Source organism: Rousettus aegyptiacus, unplaced genomic scaffold (assembly GCF_014176215.1).
Source record: "Rousettus aegyptiacus isolate mRouAeg1 unplaced genomic scaffold, mRouAeg1.p scaffold_m13_p_10, whole genome shotgun sequence".
Taxonomy (NCBI): domain Eukaryota; kingdom Metazoa; phylum Chordata; class Mammalia; order Chiroptera; family Pteropodidae; genus Rousettus; species Rousettus aegyptiacus.
In genome coordinates, this window is record NW_023416285.1 from 33,002,091 (window position 1) to 33,022,495 (window position 20,405).

The 20,405-nt window shown below is 31.4% G+C and overlaps 1 protein-coding gene and 1 pseudogene across 1 annotated transcript in view; one reads left to right on the forward strand and one right to left on the reverse strand.

Moving 5' to 3' along the window:
• Positions 1-20,405, forward strand: part of STPG2 (sperm tail PG-rich repeat containing 2) — a 250,177-nt gene that overhangs the window by 87,345 nt on the left and 142,427 nt on the right. Inside the window, exons 9-10 of the mRNA XM_036227683.1 lie at positions 637-797; positions 15,724-15,816. Coding sequence (XP_036083576.1) covers positions 637-797; positions 15,724-15,816 — 254 coding nt within the window. The remainder of the gene's footprint in view (positions 1-636; positions 798-15,723; positions 15,817-20,405) is intronic.
• Positions 3,589-3,689, reverse strand: LOC118608821 (annotated as a pseudogene).

Sequence of the window (20,405 nt, forward strand, 5' to 3'; positions counted from 1 at the left end):
TTTCTTCTTTCTTTTTTAATTGAGGTATAATTTACATAATAAAAATAATTCATTTTAAGTGTATATTTTGATGAGTTTTGGTAAAAGTATATAGTTTGGTGACTGCCACTACAATAAAGTTTTGAAATATTACCATCATTCTTAAAAAATTCTCTCATGCCCCTTTGCAGTTAACCTCCATCCCCACTCCTGGTCTCAGACAACTGTTTTTGTCACTAAGATTTTACATTTTCTGAAATTTCATATAAATGGAATTATAGATTACTTGGGATATTGTGTCTGCCTTCATTCACTTAGCATGATGTTTTCAAGGTTTATGTATATTGTTGCATTTGTCTTTCCTTTTTATTGCTGAGTAGTATTCCATTATTTGGGTATGGCACATTTTATTCACTAGGGTTTTGACTTTTGGGTAGTTTTTTTTTTTTTTTCCTCGGGAAAATAGGATTAGAATTTCTGGGCCATATAGTAAATATATATTTAACTTTATAAGAATTTGACAAATTAATTTTCAAAGTACCATACTATTTTTCATTCTCGCTAGCAATAAATGAGAGTTATTTCTTAAAAAAATACTTAGTTAAAAAAGATTTAAAACCATGTTTATTCTTACTGTGATATTCTTCATAATTTTAGGTCCTGGGTTTTATAATATTCTAAACAGTATTATAAATGACAACTCTAGCAATATCTGCTTAAAGAAACAAAATAAAAGTGCATTTGGCTCTTCCGTTCCTCGGACTTTATTCTCAGTTCAGAAAGAAACTTTTATTACTCCTGGGCCTGCTGATTATCAGGTAATATATGAATACCAAATAATATTCCTTATGTGGGTTTTTAAAAATTTACACGTGATATATATGTCTCATCATTATAAGCCATACTATTTTTATTGCAATTATTTATATAGTAAATTATGGTATAAGAATAAAAAATATTTTGGTCCACAGCTATGTTTGCAATTTCTTTTTTAAAAATGGATCTTATTCTTTATCTTTTTGAGAATCTCATATGTACTTCTTAACATGCTTATCTTGGTTTTAAGATTGCTCCACTATTTTCTGAGAGTAAATTTAGATCTTCTTTAAATTAGATCTTCTTTAAATGCTTTGCAGCTTATAGTTTTTGGGTAGAAGTCTTACACATCTTTATTAGATTTATTCCTTGCTATCTTATGTTTTTAATTCTCTTGTAAATGGTACCTTTCAAATATTTGCATTGTTTAGCTTTCTGTTATTGGTATAAATAAATATAATAATCTTTATTAAGAATTTGCTTTACCAAATCTTTATTAGAGATTTGCTTTATCCATACTTCTTACTAAATTAAATGATTAATTCTACTAAGTTGTTATTAGTTTTTAAAATAATTCCCTCGAGCACACAATTATGCCATCTGTAAATGGCAATTTCTTTTTTTTCAATCATTTTATCTTTTATATATATTTTTTGCATTACTGAATTTCTGCTTCCCAGGACAAAGCTTAAGAATATTCATAGGAATTAAAAAATATCCAGCCCCCAACAAGGTACAATTTACAGAGTGTGGCATCCAATTAAAAAATATTAAGTATGCAAAGAAGCAGGGAAATACAACTTAGAATGAGGGAAAAAAACAATCAATTAAAAGAAACCCAGAAATTGCACAGATGATAGACAAGAGCATTTAACAGTCATTATAACTAAATTCCATATGTTCAAGAAGTAGAAGAAAGATTGGGCATATTCAGTAAAGAAATAGGGGAAATAAAAAGACACAAATTGAAGTTCTGGAGATTGAAATATAAAATTTGGGAAAAAAAATACACTGTCTGTGATTTACATCAGATTAGATAATTCAGAAGAAAAGACTAATGAACTTGAAGATAGTAATAAAAGTTATTTAAAATGAAATAGTGAAAAATAAAAAACAAAGAGAAATGAATAAAATATCAGTAAACCACCAGATAATTTGAATTGGCCTAATATCTGTGTAATTGGAGTCCCTGAAGGAACATAAAGAGTGTGGGGCATCAAAACTATCTTAAGAAATAATGGCTGAAATTTTCCAAACTTTGGTGAAAACTAAAAACTTACATATCCATGAAGCTTAACAAACTTGTGGCACAAAAAGACATCCAGGAAATTTTGCTAAGGCACATTATACATTATAATCAAATCGACTAAAATGGTAAAAAAGAAAAATAATCTTAAAAGCAGCCAGAGAAAAAGGATACATAGCATTAAAAGAGAAGTATAGTTAATAATGACAGTGTATTTCTTATTGGAAATGACTCAAGTCAGAAGATATCAGTGCAGCTTTAAAGTATTGAAAGAAAATGATTGCCAACAATTCCATAGCAGGCAAAAATATGTTTCAAAAATGAAAACAAAATGAAGACCTTTTTATGTACACAAAAACTGAAATAGTCATTTCCCAAAGACCTGCAGTATAACAGATCTTAAAGGAAACCCTCCAGCCAGAGGAAAATGTTACCAGATGGATTCTGGATCTATATAAAATAATTCAGAGAATCAAACATGGTAACTATGTAGGTAAATATAAAAGACTTTAGTTGGATTTCTCAGTTCGTTGAAAGCAGAACTTCTTATTTTTTTTTGAATTGCTGATAATTTACCTTCATAGAAGGCAGAGGAATCTATGAGAGGAACTCCTATTCTGAACTTAATTTTGACTAAGTAGAGGAGAACTAATTTATAAAATAGAAGAATTATTTCACAAATAGTTATCATGTTATTTTACAGTTTAGAATTATCAAAGAAGAAATTCGAGCTTTGTTAGACATATACAAGAACTTAGAAAATTTGTATTTCAGAATGATCAGCAGAAAACAAGAAATATTTCTAAGATCAGATATTCTAAGAGTGAAACTAGCCTAAAAGGTTTGACAGGAAGGCAGTCTCATGAGTAAAATTCTAACTATACAATTTTGCTACACATAAACTTTTTAGAACTCAGACGTTAAAAAGACATTTTAATGTATGTTTATATATTTAGTGTTCATTATTTTTTTATTCCTAAAAAATATGAAAAAATTTAAAAGAATGTTCATATGAACAAGTAAAAGTTGCTAAAATTAGAGTGAAAATATAGGTAAACTAGATAAATATTCTAGAGCTAGACTATAAATAGAAGTCAAACAAGGGGAAGATTAACATAGTTGTCAAATAATAAAAGGATAATAATAACATATATAAAACGTTGCAAGTACAGTGTCTGTCCTATAGTAGACACTCAGGAAATAATAATTGAATAAATGAATACAAGAGAGAGGTATGGAACCATGATCCAGGAAGCTTAAAGAGAAGAACAATTTGTTATAAAAAATAATGCTAAAGTATATTAAAATGGCTTTGTATAAGTTTGATTTGGCAAAAGAATTGCTAAGAAGATATTGGAACTTCACAAGGATGAGATAAATGATATAAAGATAGTAGAGCCACTGAATTGCTGAATTGGATTTGTCCTTGCTTTCAGAGAAAATAATTTTCAACCCAAAAAGGGTGGAACACACATAATTTATAGGAAATCAAATCCTAACATACTTATGATGGTAATGTAAGAATACTCTAGTGATTTTAAGGAAATAAAAAAATGAAATGCTTTACAAATTTTCATGTCATCCTTGTGCAGTATGCTAATCTTTGTGTTATTTCAGTTTTTAGTATATGTGGTGCCAAAGAGAGTACCATAGTGCTTTAAATCAGTTAAAAACTTCAGATGTCACTGAAGTTCATCTCACTGTCATGAAAGAACTGTAAAATCATTATTGGTAATCTTTAGAGATGCTGCAGATTTGTAGGTATAACAGAAAAAAGGAAGTGATAATGGTTTATTTTATTAAAACAATAATTATTAAAATTTTACAATGTGATATTTTCATGGATTCTTACAAAATTTTGAATTGTTGCTAGTCAGTAAGGTTTCAGGATACAAAATCAACATTCAAAAATCAGTAGTGTTTTTATACAGTAATGACGAACTATCAGAGAAAGTAATGAAATAATCTCATTTACAGTAGCATAAAAATACTTAGGAATATATTTAACCAAGGAGTCAAAAGGCTTGATGCTGAAAACTATAAAACATTGGTAAAAGAGATTGAAGAAGACACAAGTAAGTGACAACAAGCCTCATACTTATGGATTGGAAGAATTAAGATTGTGAAAATGTCTATATTAGCCTGGGTGATATATAGATTCAATGCAATCCCTATCAAAATTCCAATGACATTTCCCACAGAAATAGAAAAAAATTCCAAAATTCATAGAGAATCACAAAAGACCCCAAATAGTCAAAGCAATTTTGAACAAAAAGAACACACCTGGAGGCACTACCTGACTTCAAACTATACTATAAAGCTATAGAAATAAAAACAACATGGTGCTGGCATAAAACAGACATATAGACCAATGAAACAGAATAGAGAGCCTCATAAATGAATCTATACATTTACTGCCAAGAACATACAATGGAGAAAAGATAGTCTTTCCAAAAAATGGTGTTGGGTAAACTGGATATTCACATATAGAAGAATGAAATTGGACTTTTATCTCACACTAAATAATCAGCTCATGATGGATTAGAGACTTAAATGTAAGACCTAAAACTTTAAAACTACTAGAAAGAAAAAAATAGGGAAAAAGCTTCTTGGCATTGGTCTGGACAATATTTTTTTTGTATGTGATTTCAAAAGCCCAGGGAACAAAAGAAAAGATAGACAAATTGTATTGCATCAAAGTAAAAAGCTTCTGAACAGTACAGTACAGAAGACTATTCACAGAGTGAATGGGAGGAAATATTTACAAATCATATATCTGATAAGATGTTAAAATCCAAAATACACGAAGACCACAAGAAACTAAATGGCAAGAAAATCCAATTAAAAAACGAGCATAGATCTGAGTACATGTTTCTCAAAATAAGGCATACAACTGGCCAACGGCTATGAGCAAATGCTCAACATCACTAATAACCAGAATAGTACAAATCAAACCACAAGATATCATTTAATACTTGTTAGAATGGCTATTCTTAAAAAGAGTGTTGGTGAGGATGTGGAGAAAAGGGAACCTTTGTACACCATTGGTGGGAATGTTAATTGGTATAGCCACTGTGGAAAACAGTACAGAGTTTCTGAAAAAAAAAAAAATATCGAACTATTATGTAATCCAGAAATCTGACTTCTGATTATATATCCATAGGAAATTAAGTCAATATCTCGAAGAGATACCTGCAGGGCCATGTTCATTGCAGCATTATTCACAATAGCTGAGATACGGAATTAACCTATGTATCCATCAACGAATAAATGTATAAAGAAGATATGACACACACACACACACACACACACAGAGGAATACTATTCAGCCTTAAAAAAGACAGAAATCCCGCCATTTATTATAACAGGGGTGAACCTGAAGAACATTATGTTAAATAAGCCAGACACAAAATGACAAATACTGCATGATCTACCTTATATAAAAAAGTCAGGCTCATAGAAGCAGAGATTAGAATTGTGGTTTCCAGGGGCTGGGGTTTGAGGGAAACAGGGAGATGTTGGTCAAGGGTACAAAGTTTCAATTATGCAGGATAAATAAGTTCTGGAGATTTATGTATAGTATGGTAACTATAGTACTTGGAATTTGCTAAAAGAGCACATTTAAATGTTCTCACCACACAAAAAATTGAGAACTATGTAAGATGATGAATATACTAATTAGCTTGATTTGGGTAATCATTTTGCAATGTATATATATATCAAATCATCACATTGCATACCATAAATATATACAATTTTTATTTTTTAATTATACCTCAATAAAGATGGAAAATAAAAGAATGTCATAGTTACATTTAAAGTATAATAATGGTTAGTAAAAGTAGTGGTTAGTCAAAATAATGGTCAGCATGCATTCATTAATTTTGTGTTATCTTTTAAAGGCATTTTGAGATTTTAATATTCCGTGATAACTGATTCTAAATCATGCAATTTCCCTTACCAATATGAAATTTATGGAAATCTTGTTCATATGGATTTTAGTGTAGTCTTTAACAGGTGGCAATATTTATATGGACAAGTAAAAAATGTGTATTGGATTATAATTTGGTTAGTTTGATTTATAACTGGTTGACTGAGTGACTATAACAGTATTATTTTCATTCTAAGTAGAAGACTATGGCAATATTACGTAGCTTTGGTCTTCTGTTTTATTCAACATTTCTACCATTTACTTGGAAGAAATAAAGAATTTATTTACCAAATTTTCAAATGATGTAATAGTTGAGATAATATCTGATATTTAAAACTAACAAGAGAATATCAGTAAGGATAAAAACAAAGTTCTTTATCTTATATTTACTTTGTTGTAATAATAACCATTTTGATTTCTTATATAACTTAATTTTCTAGAAGGCTGATCTCAATTAAGCTGCTAGATTCCTGAGGGATTTATTGATATATGATATTTGATGTGCAGTGGGTATCAGAAAAGACAGTACTCAAGACTGACTCAGAGAAAAGGGTTTTGATAAAGATTTTCTAAGTAATAGTTCCACAGATTCATCCTGTTTCTAGTCCTCCTCAACACAGTATTATATAACGGATGCCATAGAAGATAGAATTAATGTCAGAAGTTATAACTTAAATTAGCTTGCTTGTCATTGCTACAATTTTTTTTTTTGTCTTGTGATTTGTCCTTCCTCTGTGTATTTCATAGCTTTAGCATTAACTAATGCATCGTGAAGAATCATGGATTTATGCCCATGTCCAGCATTATTAATTTTACTAAACAGTTTGAACATAAGAATAGATAAATTCTATGTGTTACCTAATAGAGAAAGTTGAAATGCTCGAGTTATTCTCTGGTGAGCTTTGTTCACTAGATAGAGCTATCAGACTAGAAAACTGCTCATTATTTAATCTGGAAGAAGAAATAATGTATATAAGAAACCTAGAAGTTCCCAAATTTTGTTGAGTACATCCTAATACACGTAAACAACCACAGAAGAGTCTGAGGGAGAAATAGTTTACAGAAACATATGGGTTAACAATATAGTAAAGCTGAGGGAAAAAATGATGCAAATTTGGCTTTATGATTAGAAGTTGTATCTCACTAAAACATGTCATATTATGGCACTGCCTTTTAATAAACCCCCTTTGCCTAAAATTCTGTGCCTTTTATCAAGTATAGGAAGAAGTTTAAATCTAAAGACAATGCTCTTTTTATAATCTGGTATCTGCACGTGACATTTTTGGTAATCATTCTATTACTAGTTAACAGGAAATCCCCCTTTTCAGCCTTTAATAATTTTCTCACTGCCCTTTCACTCTCTATTAACTCATTATCATCACTCAATCATTTGTTAAAATCTTTCTCATAATATGGGGCAGAGTATATATCCAATGCTCTTGGAAAGTTCCTGTTTGTTCTTCAAAACATTGTTCATATGTTGCCCTGCTTGGAAATCTGTTATTGATCACATTTTCTCCGTGCTCCCACACCACTATTCCCCCATATTTTGTTTATCTTAAGTAATTGCGTGTATCACACTGTATTCGATTACATGTCTCTGTCCCCTCCTAGATTGTTAGCCCCAGGATGCAAGAAAATCCTTTCATTTTGGTAGTTCCGGTATCTAAAAAACTCCAAATATATTTTGAGTGGACTATAGACTTATGTAGCTATAATGAGCAAACTTGTTAGTCATACCTACTTGGAGAATCTTATTTTGTTTTCTTTTTGCATTTAGGAACCCCAGTTTAAAAGGAATTTAGACAAATTGGAATGTGTTCAGGGGAGGGTTATCAGAATGACGAAGGCACACAGTTAAAACCATGCCACATAAAGAACATTCGAAAGAAATAAAGATGTTTTATGTAAAGAATTGGAGACTTAGGAAGAAAAAAACAGACAGCTGGTTTTAAAATGGAAAGTTTTCTAATATGGAAAAGAGTTCTGTGTGGTATAACGCATACAGTGAAGACCAATAGCTGAAAACTATAGAGTTTCAAATTTCAATTCAGTGGAATTAATTATGGGTATTGTTTTAGTGCAGTTTTAAGATATATAATACAATTTTAAGGTGAGACAAATGGCAACAACAATGAAAATGAAATAAACTAGGAAAAAGTATGCTTAACAATTTAAAGGTAGGAGTTGTCATGTAACCACTTGAAATTTGATGTCCCGAATTACTTTTATGTATTATTATTCATAAACTTTATGGAATTGATTTTTATATTTTTATACATTATTTTTCAGTTTTATAATTTTTATTGAATTTATTTTTTTAGAGATTTGCCTTCTATGTAAACATTCCTAAAGGACTTTGTTTTCTGTGTAAAAACTTATTTTTGTTCTTTTTCATTATCGAGACAGTTCATTGTGGGTGCTTTGTATATTTGTACATTTTTGCTTAGGACTGTCTTTTCAAGAATGATTGTATAGCAAATAACTTTGGAAGACAGAGATAGTGTCTTCCTCTCAAGCAGAGGGTAGGAATGCTTACTGCTCATTATAAAAAAATCAGGTTCCTTAAACTCATGGTTTTTGTCTTGAAACAAAGCACGTTGCATGTATAGATAGGTCTCCATTTTGCTCCATCTACCTTGCCCTTGTTAGGACTTGAGGGCCCAGAGGACTGGTGCAAGCATGCTGATGCTCATGCTATTTGTTATGCCTTGGGTAGTAAGGTCCTTTTTCTCTGACTCAGGAGTTTCATGTCTTCTGCCAGCATCAGTAAACTGTGGCAGGTTAACTTCTTAGCTTGAAGTAGGTAATAATCTCAGACCCATCATAGCTTTTACATCTATTTATCTTTAATTTATAGACATTTTCCTTCAATTATTTTTTACTACCAAAGTCCCCAGTAGTACATTTTCTGTCAATTTTATTTATTTTCCGTTAAATTAGCCAGGTTATTATTATTGAGGTGCTAAAATAAGAACAAGTTTAACAAGCCTATACTGTAAAACATCTTCATTTTTCTAGATTGCTAGATTTTCTAGATTTCTAGACTTTTGAGTTTTCTTCTGTCATTAACCTTTGACATGTGTCTTTTCTTTAACTTTTATAGTTCAGTCAGTCTGATGTAAGTATTTTTAAAATCTAGTTTAAAAAATTTTAATGTGGTAAAAAATATATAACACTAAAATTACCATCTTAACCATGTTTTAAGTGCTAATATAAGTATATTTTAAATTTATCATGAATATTAGTAGGTTTTAGAGCATTCCTGTTGTATTTTATTTAGAATGTAGAAGTTAATTATTCTGAGTAAGTTGACATTTAGAGTAAAAAGAATTATTAAAATTATAAGTTGTGAGATTTTTTTTTTAAAGTCCTCAATGTAAATACTCTTTATTCTCCACTGCAGACACTGAGATGGTGTAGTACAGTGATCGTGAGCATGATCTCTGGTATCAGAGTGCTTGAGTATATTCTTTTGCTCTGCCGCTGACCTTGTATAAGTTATTTGAACTCTTTATAGTGAAATGGAGATCATAAAAGAATATACCTCAAAGTATTGTTGTGAATATTAAATGAATCAATTTATGTAAAATATTTTAAATAGCTTCTGGCACATAAGTTGTTATTATTGTCAGTTAAAATCTACCTATAGGTGTATCTCATACTCTGTTTACATAAAATTTGACAAACTATAATCAAGAATGAAAAATACATCCTAAATAAGTGTGAGTTTTAAAAATCTAGTCTGACAAATTTTGTGTTTAATTGCAGTATTAATCCATTTATATGTAATGTGATTACTAAGATATTTGTGTATATATAAACCATATTATTTTATATTTTCTATTGGCCTACTTGTTTTAACAGTTTTTCTTTACCTTTTTTAACTTATGATATTTTTCATATTATTTTATTTCATCTTCATTACCATTTAAGTTATTCAGTGTTTTCTATTCTTTTAATGGTTGCCACCAAAAGTATAATATACATCCTTTACTTTTTGCAGTCCAATAAAAAGGATTACTTTTACCACTTTCCCAATAATGCTGACCTAGATAGACCATTTTGCCTTCATTTTGCTACCTCTTATTTTGTTTTAATTATTGTCATACATTTTAAGTTTATATATATTTTAAATTCTTCAAATATTTGTTTTTTCAAAGTCAGTATTTATTCATATTTACCCACACATTAACATTTCTGTTGTGCTTCTTTTCTTTCTGCATTTCCATATTTCCTTCTTGGATCATTTGTCTTCTGTCTGAAAAAGCACCCTTTAGTGCTCCTTCTGGCCAAGGTCTGTTGATGTTGAATTATTGTAGTTTTTGCCTAAAAATGTCTTTATTTTGTCATATTTTTTTTTTTGTTTAGATTTTTAGGTTGATAACACTTTTTTTAGGTTGGTAGTAATATTCTTTCAGCACTTTAAAGATGTTATTCCATTCTTTTAGGCCTTCTGTAATTTCTATGGAATAGTTTGGCAACCTGTTGTTTCTCCTTTGAAAGCAATTGTCTTTTCTTTTTTGTCTCTGTCTTTGATGTGTCAAAAGTGCATTTTTCTTTATATTTATGTGCCTGAGATTTGCAGAACCTTTGGCTCTCTGGGTGAAAGTCTTTCATCAGTTTTAAATAAATCTCAACTAGTATATCTTCATATATTTCTTCTGTCACATTCTTTTATGCCTGTCTTTCTAATAAATATATGTATTTTACCAATTTGCCATGCTTCAAACATCTTTTTTTAACCTTTCTGTATTATGCCTTATTTTTCTATCTTTGTGCTTCAGTTTAGGTATTTTCTGCAGAGGTTTTTTACAAATCACTAATCTTTCTTTCAGTTGTATTTATTTTTTTCTTTTGATTTTTTCCCTGCTTTTTTGAAATATAATAGACAATTAGTTGCTTGTATTTACATTGTACAATGTAATGAGTTTTTCTCAGTTATAGTTGACATACAATAATATATTAGTTTCAATTGTATAGCATAGTGATTAGAAATCTACATAACTCATACAGTGATTACCCCACTAAATCTAGTACCCTTATTCCCTCTTACATTTTTATTACAACATTGTTATTTTCCTTATTCTACACTTTATATCTCCATGTCTGTTTCGAACTATCCATTTGTACGTCTTAATGTGCCCTTTTTCGCTATTGTCCCCCAATCCCCCTTCCTTCTAGTAGCCCTCCAAATATTCTCCGTAATTATGTTTACTTCTGCTTTTTTTCGTTGTTGATTTTGTTCTTTAGATTCCATATGCATGTAAAATCATGTGATATTTTTCTTTTTCTATCTGACTTATTTCATTCAGTGCAACACCCTCTAGGTCCATCGAGGCAACATCTTTTTCCATCTCTTTACTTTTTAGTCTGTGTGCGTCTTTTAATCTGAAGTGAGTCTTTTATAGGCAGTATATATAGGGGTCTTGTTTTCTTATCCATTCGGTCACTCTTTCTTTTGTTTGGAGCACTTAATTCTTTTCCATTTGAGGTACTTGTTGATAGGAATGTAGTTATTACCATTCTTTATTCCTGTTTTAATACATGTTTTTTCTTCTTAAAGAAGCCCCTCTAACATTTCCTGTAATACTGGTGTGGTGTTAATGATTCCTTTAGCTTATTTTTGTTTGGGAAGCTCTTTATTTGTCCTTCAACTCTAAATGATAGCTTTGCTAGATAAAGTAATCTTGGTTGTAGATCCTGGGTCTTCATCACATCAAACATTTTGTGCCAAGCCCTTCTGTCCTGCATAGTTTCTTTTGAGAAATCAGCTTATGGGTGCTCCCTTGTAGGTAATGAACTGCTTTTCTCTTGCTGCTTTTAAGATTTCCCCTTTGTATTTAAACTTAAGTATTTTAATTATGATATGTCTTGGTATAGGCCTCTATGAGTTCCTGGTTTTGGGGATTTTCTGAGCTTCCTGGGGTTGTATGTCTATTTCCTTCACCAGGTTAGGGAAGTTTTTCATCACTATTTCTTTAAATAGTTGTGCAACATCTTGTTTTCCTTCTGGTATGCTGATGAGACATTTATTTTGACTTTTAATAGTGTCCCATAAGTTCCTTAAATTATTTTTATAGTCTTGGCTTCTTTTTTCTTGCAATTCTGATTCAGTGTTCTGATTGGCTTTCCTGTCCTCTATATAGGTCATTTGATCCTCTTCTTTATTCAATTTATTTATTCCTTTGTTTATTCCATTTAATATACTTCTCATCTCAGATAATGTGTTCTTCTTTTCAGACTGGTTCCCTTTTATAATTTCCATTTCCATTTTTATTTTTTTTTATCTCTTTGTTGACGTTCTCACTGAATTTATCTACACTTTCCAAAAGTTCATTGAGCATCTTTATAACCAGTGTTTTGAACTCTGTATCTGTTAGATTTCTTGACTCCATTATTTCTAGATCTCTGTTCTATTCTGTCATATCATTTCTGTTTCTTTGTCTTCCCATTCTGGCTGCCTTTCCATGTCTGTTTCTATGTACTAAGCAAAGCTCCTAAGTCTCTTAGTCTTATTAATGTGGATTTGTGAAGTAGATGTCCAGTGGCACAGTCCTTATTGGGGTTCAGCTGTAGGCCAAATTTAGCCCAAGCCTCTACCCCTCTGGGGTCACCTGTTAAGATTCAGCAAGCAATCCACAGATGCTGTGCTTATAGTTGCCTCAAAAGGCCACACCAGAAACTGAGGCCAGCTGGCTCCAGTGTGAATCTAGGTGCTGCTCAACAAGGAGCACCTGACTTACTGAGGCTATATACCTGGATATTACTTGGGTGGGGCCTGGATTGGGGGAGGTAGGGTTTCAGGGAATCCTCTGGGTGGAGCAACCTTTGTTATCCAGTTTGATGATGTCACAGCTATGACTGCACTATGTCAGTGCACTGGGAGTGGGGAGGGCTCAACAGAGGAACGATGGATATCACTAGCACTTCTGTACAGAGCAAGTCTTGCCTCAGTCCTCACTCTGACAATGTCTCCCTGTAAATCCCTGGTGCCCCCTGCATGCAACCGAATCAGGATGGTGCTCAGAGCAAGCAGGTTCATCACTGCAAAAGTCCGCTAGTGGGCACAGCCCCTTTAAGAGGCATCTGCTGCTGCTGTTGCCGCAGCCTCCGTCTCCATCTCCATCTCCCTCAGCCGCTCTGGACTGGGCAGCTCGTGTCCTCGCTCCATCCGACCTTCTGTTGTTGCACAGTGATTTCTTAGATTTCTCCCTCGTTGTGTGGCTTGCTCATCTAGATTCCAGGTGATTTTTCCTTGCTTTTGCTCCTTGTTTTCATCACAAGTTTGATTTGTTCACCAGAGGGATGAACAGAGTTTCTATCATCTAAGCCATTTTTTCCCTTCCCTATAACCAGTGTTTTGAACTCAGCATCTGTTAGATTACTTGACTCCATTATTTCTAGATCTCTGTTCTATTCTGTCATATCATTTCTGTTTCTTTGTCTTCTCATTTTGGCTGCCTTTCCATGTCTCTTTCTATGTACTAAGCAAAGCTCTTAAATCTCCCAGTCTTATTAGTGCAGCTTTGTGGAGTTGGTGTCCAGTGGCACAGTCCTGAGAGGGGTTCAGCTGCAGGCCAAATTTAGAATTCTGGAGCAATTCTTTATATTTTCAATTATTCTTTTTTATTTTTTCCTCTATTTTCTTTAACACATTATTCACAGTTATTTTAAAATCCTGTCTGCTAACTCCAGTATCTGGACTACCTATCAGTCTATAATTATTTTTTTTCTGACTTTTTATCATGCACTTCTGTCTTTTGGCATGCCCCATAATTTTTTAATAGAATGCCAAGTATTGTTTATAATATAGAGGCTCTAAATGGTGTTATATTCTTCCAAAGAGGATCTAAATGAAGTTATATACTTCTATCTGCAATAAATTAGATGAGGTCATGAATTGGGGTGATTACAGTTTTTCTAGGGCTTAGTTTAGCTCTGGTTTGGTCAGTTTTTAAAGTATGGTATTGTGGGGATTTCAGCTGTGGGCATGGTGTGTTCAAGACCCCCTTCTCTGTCTGATTCTGAACTCTTATCTTTAATATCTCTGTGTTTTAGAGCTTTAATTTAGATTTTTAGCATCATCTTGCCCCCCATCCTCTTGCAGACATCTTGATGGGGAAACAGACCATGTGTTTTTTGGCTCCTCAAATCTGCAGTGTTGGTATTCCAGCCCAACAAGACAACAACAAGCTTGTTTCACAGTTTCTTAACAACAGCTCTCTGTCATGTCTAAACGAAAATTCTTTCTCTCTTGTCTATTATCAGCAAATGCCCCCAGGGATAAACCACCTTCATCAGATTGATAGCTCACCTTTCAGAAATTCTACCCTCTTCACAATCTTAGACCTCCTTGTCTGTGGTGACAACTCATATAGTTGGAAGCATACACAGCTCCACAAGGCCTTTAAAGAAAGGATTTTGTTATATTTTATTTGGATTTTATTATTTTTAATTATGTGCTCATCTTCACATTACTCACTTCTTCTAAAGCCAAAGTCATCTAATTTGTAGTTTATTTTCTGCACTGGTTAATGTTTACCCTTAAACAACAAAAATTGCAAAATGCTTTTGAACTTCTTTGTCATAATTTCTAGTACCAGGTATATTATAATAATAAAGTTATTATAAAAGTAAATTATTTTTTGGTTTAAATAAATATAAAACCATGCAAAATAATAGTACTGGCTTAGATATTCTTTCTATATTTGAAGGCTTTCACATTTCTAAGATATGACTGTTATTTTTCTGTTTTTGAAAGTGATAGAACCTATTTTCTTTTAAGTGACTAGGTAGGAATAATGATATAATATCATGAAGAAAAGAGTAGAGAAGTACCAGTTTTAGCATTTAGGATAGAAAAGCACATAGTTTCAAAGATACAGTATGTGAAGGATGTATATTTTAGTTGATTAATGTTTCTCAAAAATGAACAAGAAAAAAATGTCTTCTGCTAGATATCAAATTATGAAGTATTAAATATGAATATCAAATTTTGAAATAAAAACAAAGAAGTATGTAAAAATGGGAAAATAAATTCTCATCCCTTTTGTATTTAAAAAATAGACTGTTCTATTTAAATTGATAAATAAAGACAGATGGTTTAATGGCACGATAAATTGGAAAGACGATCATATTACAAGGATTATGTAATGGCTAATTAAATTTTTGATTACCAGCTTCCTCCAGATGATTAATTTTCATTTCAATGCATATAAAGAATTATGGTATTTATGAGAATGTGTATTATTTTGCTTAAAAAATTTATTAATCCAGGATTGTCACCTAATCAGTTTAAAAAGTTATTGTTATTATATTTGTATTTCATGTATTGATAATTAAATATTAATAAATCATACTATATAATTGGCCAAATATCTTATATCGTATAGAGATTACAACCTGCTGGTTATGAAAGAGAATAGTAATTGATGTCTGCATTTGACATTGGAGTACAGCTAATAACTCAACCCTAATATGTTTAAATAATGTATGCAAATCCATCTTACTTTCTTAGAGCTTCATATAGTCAAATCTTTTTCAATTTTAATATCTCATTAACTTAAAGTCTTTTACTTCTATATCACATTTAATTTTTTCCTTTATTTATGAATGCCTGTATTTAATGACAGAACAATATTGATGATCTTCATTGCGAGCTTATTACATATAATGCCAGTTGTATTGATAAATATAAATGATATACTACTCTCAACCCTTCTTTCAACATGCCTTTGGGAATTCACAGGTCCACAGAATTTCTGATGAACTACCTAACTTGAATAACCAATATGCTGCTTTCTTGTCAAGAACAAGAAGAACTTCTAAATTGTCCAATATGGTAAGAAGACATCTATAACTAAACTTATTTGTAACCTAGGAATCATTTAGAAGAACAGTATATTAGGAGGGACCTGGGATCCTACTGTAACATCTTTGTCTAGTATGATACTTCCATATTTTCAAAGTTCGACATAATTCTCGAAGCTAAGCAGAAGTCCAGCATTGTTCTGTGAGAGAATATTCCATACATGGAACATCTCCTGTAGGGTTAGAGAGCATTCATTCCTAGGACATATAGGAAAGCTGAACTCGTATCATACATAGAGTGGAAGACTCACATTAGGTTCAACTCAGTTCACTCATAAGTGCAAATTTTTTCTCTTTTCTATTTGAATTTGTCTTGAAACTGTAGATCCTTCAATCATTTTTTTATCCCCATTAATTTGCATTTTAAAGTGTGTTGATATGAATTCTTCTAATTGATAATTCATTTTTGTAGGTAATACTGAATAAGTGAAATAACTAAAGCAGATAAAATTTAAAAATGAATACTTGACTATTTCATTCAGATTAAATTTACTTAAAGAGCAAAGTGAAATATATAGTTAAAAAGTTAGACTTCTCTGTACAGGTATTGTTAAAATAAATTTTTATAGAAATTAGACCATCACTATAAGATATTATTAATAACAAATTGCCAAAACAGGATCATCAACTAGGTTTTAAAATGTAGCCAGTCAACCAGAGAAGTAGCTTTACTTGCTGAAATAATTCTACTAGGTGCACAATACCAAGAGTTGATTTATAATGTTTTCAATGATGAAGTAACTGGTACAAGATTAGGTTGAAATAATTTAAATAAAGTACGAATGCAGTTAATATAGCTGTGAATTAGATTAATTTGGTGAGAGCCATTCAAGACTTTTTTTTTTCGGATCCATCAGTTGACTGAATCTAAGAGAGGGGGGTCAAATCAGCATCAGGTTTTTTTTGTAGCTGTAAGTTTAAAAGACATTTAAAAATCATCTGGCAGTGTTCTTGACAGGTAAGATTCTCATAAGTGTTAAATGAATGTGTTGCTTTAATAGATCGTTTCTTCATCTTAAGGAATTTCTAGGTTGCGTTGTATTTCTGAAGTACATCTTGGTCATACACACCTTAAGATCCACTGTGAAGTATACCATCAGTAATTTATTACCAATATAAAGCTTGTAAACTTAGGAATATTTAGAATAGATTCATAGTTATTTCTATCATAATATTATAGCTGCTAGGAAAAAACAATGTGAATCTCTGCAGGTACCCATAGGAATGCATATGTATATATTATACTTTATGCTTGTAGTGGGAAAGAGTGGTGAGGATCTGCTTTAAAGGAAGATGAGTTGCTCTACCAACTGCTCTTACCTAGTTTCCATTTACTCTGTCTCTAACTGGATCAGGAAACTCCTTGGTATTGGTTTTTTTTTTGGTCATGAAACATTTGTAATTCAAAGTATTGGGTGGGACTCTGGTCACCCATGAAACAAAATAGGTTAGTCACATGGAATACTTAGGTTTTCAAATCCCTTCTGCAAATGAGAATACCCTTCAAATATGTGGGTGTGTAATATTGATCTAATGAAAAATCTAAATTATTTATCTCAAATTAAAATTGATGTCAATCTTATAAAATAGTAGAATTTATTTTATAATTTTCACTTCAAATAAAAATATTGGAAAATTTACCTCATACATATTTAAAATTTATGTGTATGGATATGCTACAATCTTGAAAGAATAAATATAGTTTAATTTTCAATATTTTACATAAAAGTTTCACATAAAAATATTTAAAAACCCAAACTTCTTGTTTCAGATGAAATACAAAGTGCGTGTATACAGCTCTCTTCCTTTTACAAGTTCTCAGTGAAATAATTTTAAAAAGGTACAACATAAGCATTAATTGAATATAAAAAGATAAAGAGATTGAAAACACAAGCCAAACATCTGCTTATTAGACATTCCAGAATGCTGAGATAGTAGTTGGGAGTGTTTGATGTAAAAAGCAGTAAGTTATCCTGAGCTAAATAAAGACATACACTTTCAATTAAAAGAGTTCAACAAAATATCAAGGAGGATGAATTTTAAAACATTATGTATATATAATTCACATTCTTTTGCATTTGCAGAAGACTAGAAATAAAGAAAATAGCCTGGAAAGTTCCAAAGAGGAAAGTAACTGGGTCACCTACAAAGGGATGAGAAATGTACTGATATCAATACTTGTCAGCAGCACTGGCAACATTTCACAGCTAAGAGATGATGGAATAATATTTTCTCAAATTTCTGAGAGAAAATAATTTTGGACGTAGAATTCTGCCTTTACCCAAAATTTCAATTAAATGAATCAAGAAAATAATTTTCTGACGTGGAAGAGCTTGGAAAGTTTAGTACCTTTACATCCACATATATGAAGATGTTCCAGCAAAATGAAAAAAGAGAGATAAGAGAAAAGTGATATAAACCTAGAAAAGAATAGAAATTGATTATTTCCTGAGCGAAGTAAGGAAGAGTGGAAACGAATTAACAAAGAAGGCCTTTTTAGCTCATTCTGGGACATTCTTCAAGAGTCATGGTGACAATTTCATTTCTCTATGTGTTTGGCCACACTAGTTGGTTCAATAATTATGATATTCTAGTCCTGTTTAATATTATTGATCAATTTTAAATCCATTTATACAAATTACAGAGGACTTAATGATAATATAAAAATATAAATATTAGAAACTTTAATATCAGTAAAAAAATAATAAAACCAAGAGGTGAAAGATCATGAAGCATTCAAATGTGCAATTGTTTATTTCATAGTGCACAGTGAACACATGTTTTCAAAAAATTGAGAAATTAGATTTAAGACCTTATATTAAATTTATAATGGTAAATCCCAAAACAAAGCAACCCTAAAAAGCCCCCCACAATTACCATAAAAAGGAATTACAGTTGACTCTTGACCAACAATGGTTTGAACTGCAGGGACCTACTTGTACCCAGGTTTTTTTTAAATGAATACATGTACCATTTTCAATTCCTGGTTTGGGATCCATGGATACAGAAGTCTACTGTATGCATTTATGCCATTTTTTATAGGGGACTTGAGCATCAGCATATTTGGAACCAATAGCCCCCTGATTCCCCTCCCCAGGACAACTAAGTTTTTGGGGAGTCAAACTTATATGTGGATTTTCTATTGCAAGAAGGGATCAGCACTTCTAACCCGCATGTTGTTCAAGGGTCGACTGTATTTCTGGGAATGGAACCAGGGAAAGGTCAAGGAGGGTAATTTTACTGTTTATTTTAGACTTGAATATGATTTGATTATTTATGCTGTGAAGGTATTATTTTAAAATAAAAATAAAAATAGTACTCATGAGTTAATGATGAGTATGCTTTTGGAATGTCATTATGATGTACTGGTACCTGGACGGACTCATTCTCTGCCAACAGCCAAAATTCTAAATAAAATCAAACAAAGCATGTTCATGGATTCTTCTAAAAATTAGAAAGAAATAAGGAGTACCCAGGCTCAAGGCTAAATTAAAGAAGAACCCAGAGCGGCAGATAGAACACTGAAACTAACTTTTACCTTGAAGACATTTGGCAAACCAGATGACTGTGAGTTTTCTTTGTAGCCTCAGAGGCCTACAAAGCCTAAGACTGAAACAAAGCCTAAGATTCTCTCATAGTGAACACTCTCAAAATAAATTCATTAATACAGTTAAAAATCCGAAGGGCAACATATGTAAGTTAAAAGTGAAATGCAAATAAATCTACTTTTCCCACTCACCAGAGGACTTAAAGGAAGATTGTTGGTGTTGAACTTTTTAGTTTTGAATCAGTACTAGGGGAAGCACCCCTGAGAATCTGTTACATTTTACTGTCCTTTAATGAGATGAATTGTTTAAAAACAAAAACAAAAATAAAAACACACACAAAACACCTGCCTGTCATAGATATTACTTGAATTAATTTTACTAATAAAAAAAAGAGATGACACTGAAGATCTCAGACATTATCACGAGGGATAGAACCTTGTGTGTGTGTGTGTGTGTGTGTGTGTGTGTGTGTGTATTTACATATATATTTATGTATATGTAAGTATATATTTATTTAAATAATGTAATGCAATTTCTGTTTTGTAGCAATTTATAGAGGATTCAGCATCATGAACAAAATTGAAGTTAACATTCCTCTAGTTATTGAGAGACTAAAATTTCACTAATGATTAGCAACTTAGTGGGGAAGTCCCTGAAAGAATTTGATATACTTTCTTGGGTCATTTCATGGCTCAGAAAAGGACATCAACTGGTATCAAAAATATCACAAAAAGTCTTACCTATATTTTCTAAAAATTAACGCATTTTTGGAAATTAGGATTATTTGGCAGTTTGAACTATTTTGTTATTTGCTAAACAGTTTTACAATACATAGAGTTGAGAATGAAGGGGATTTAAAAATAAATTTTGATTTATATTTTAATTTTAATTTATATTAATTCAATTTGTTAAAATATTTTTTTTGTTTTTGTTTTTGTTTTATATTAGTTTCAGGTATACAGTACAATGGTTAGACATTTATTTATATAGTGTATGAAGCGATCCCCCTGAT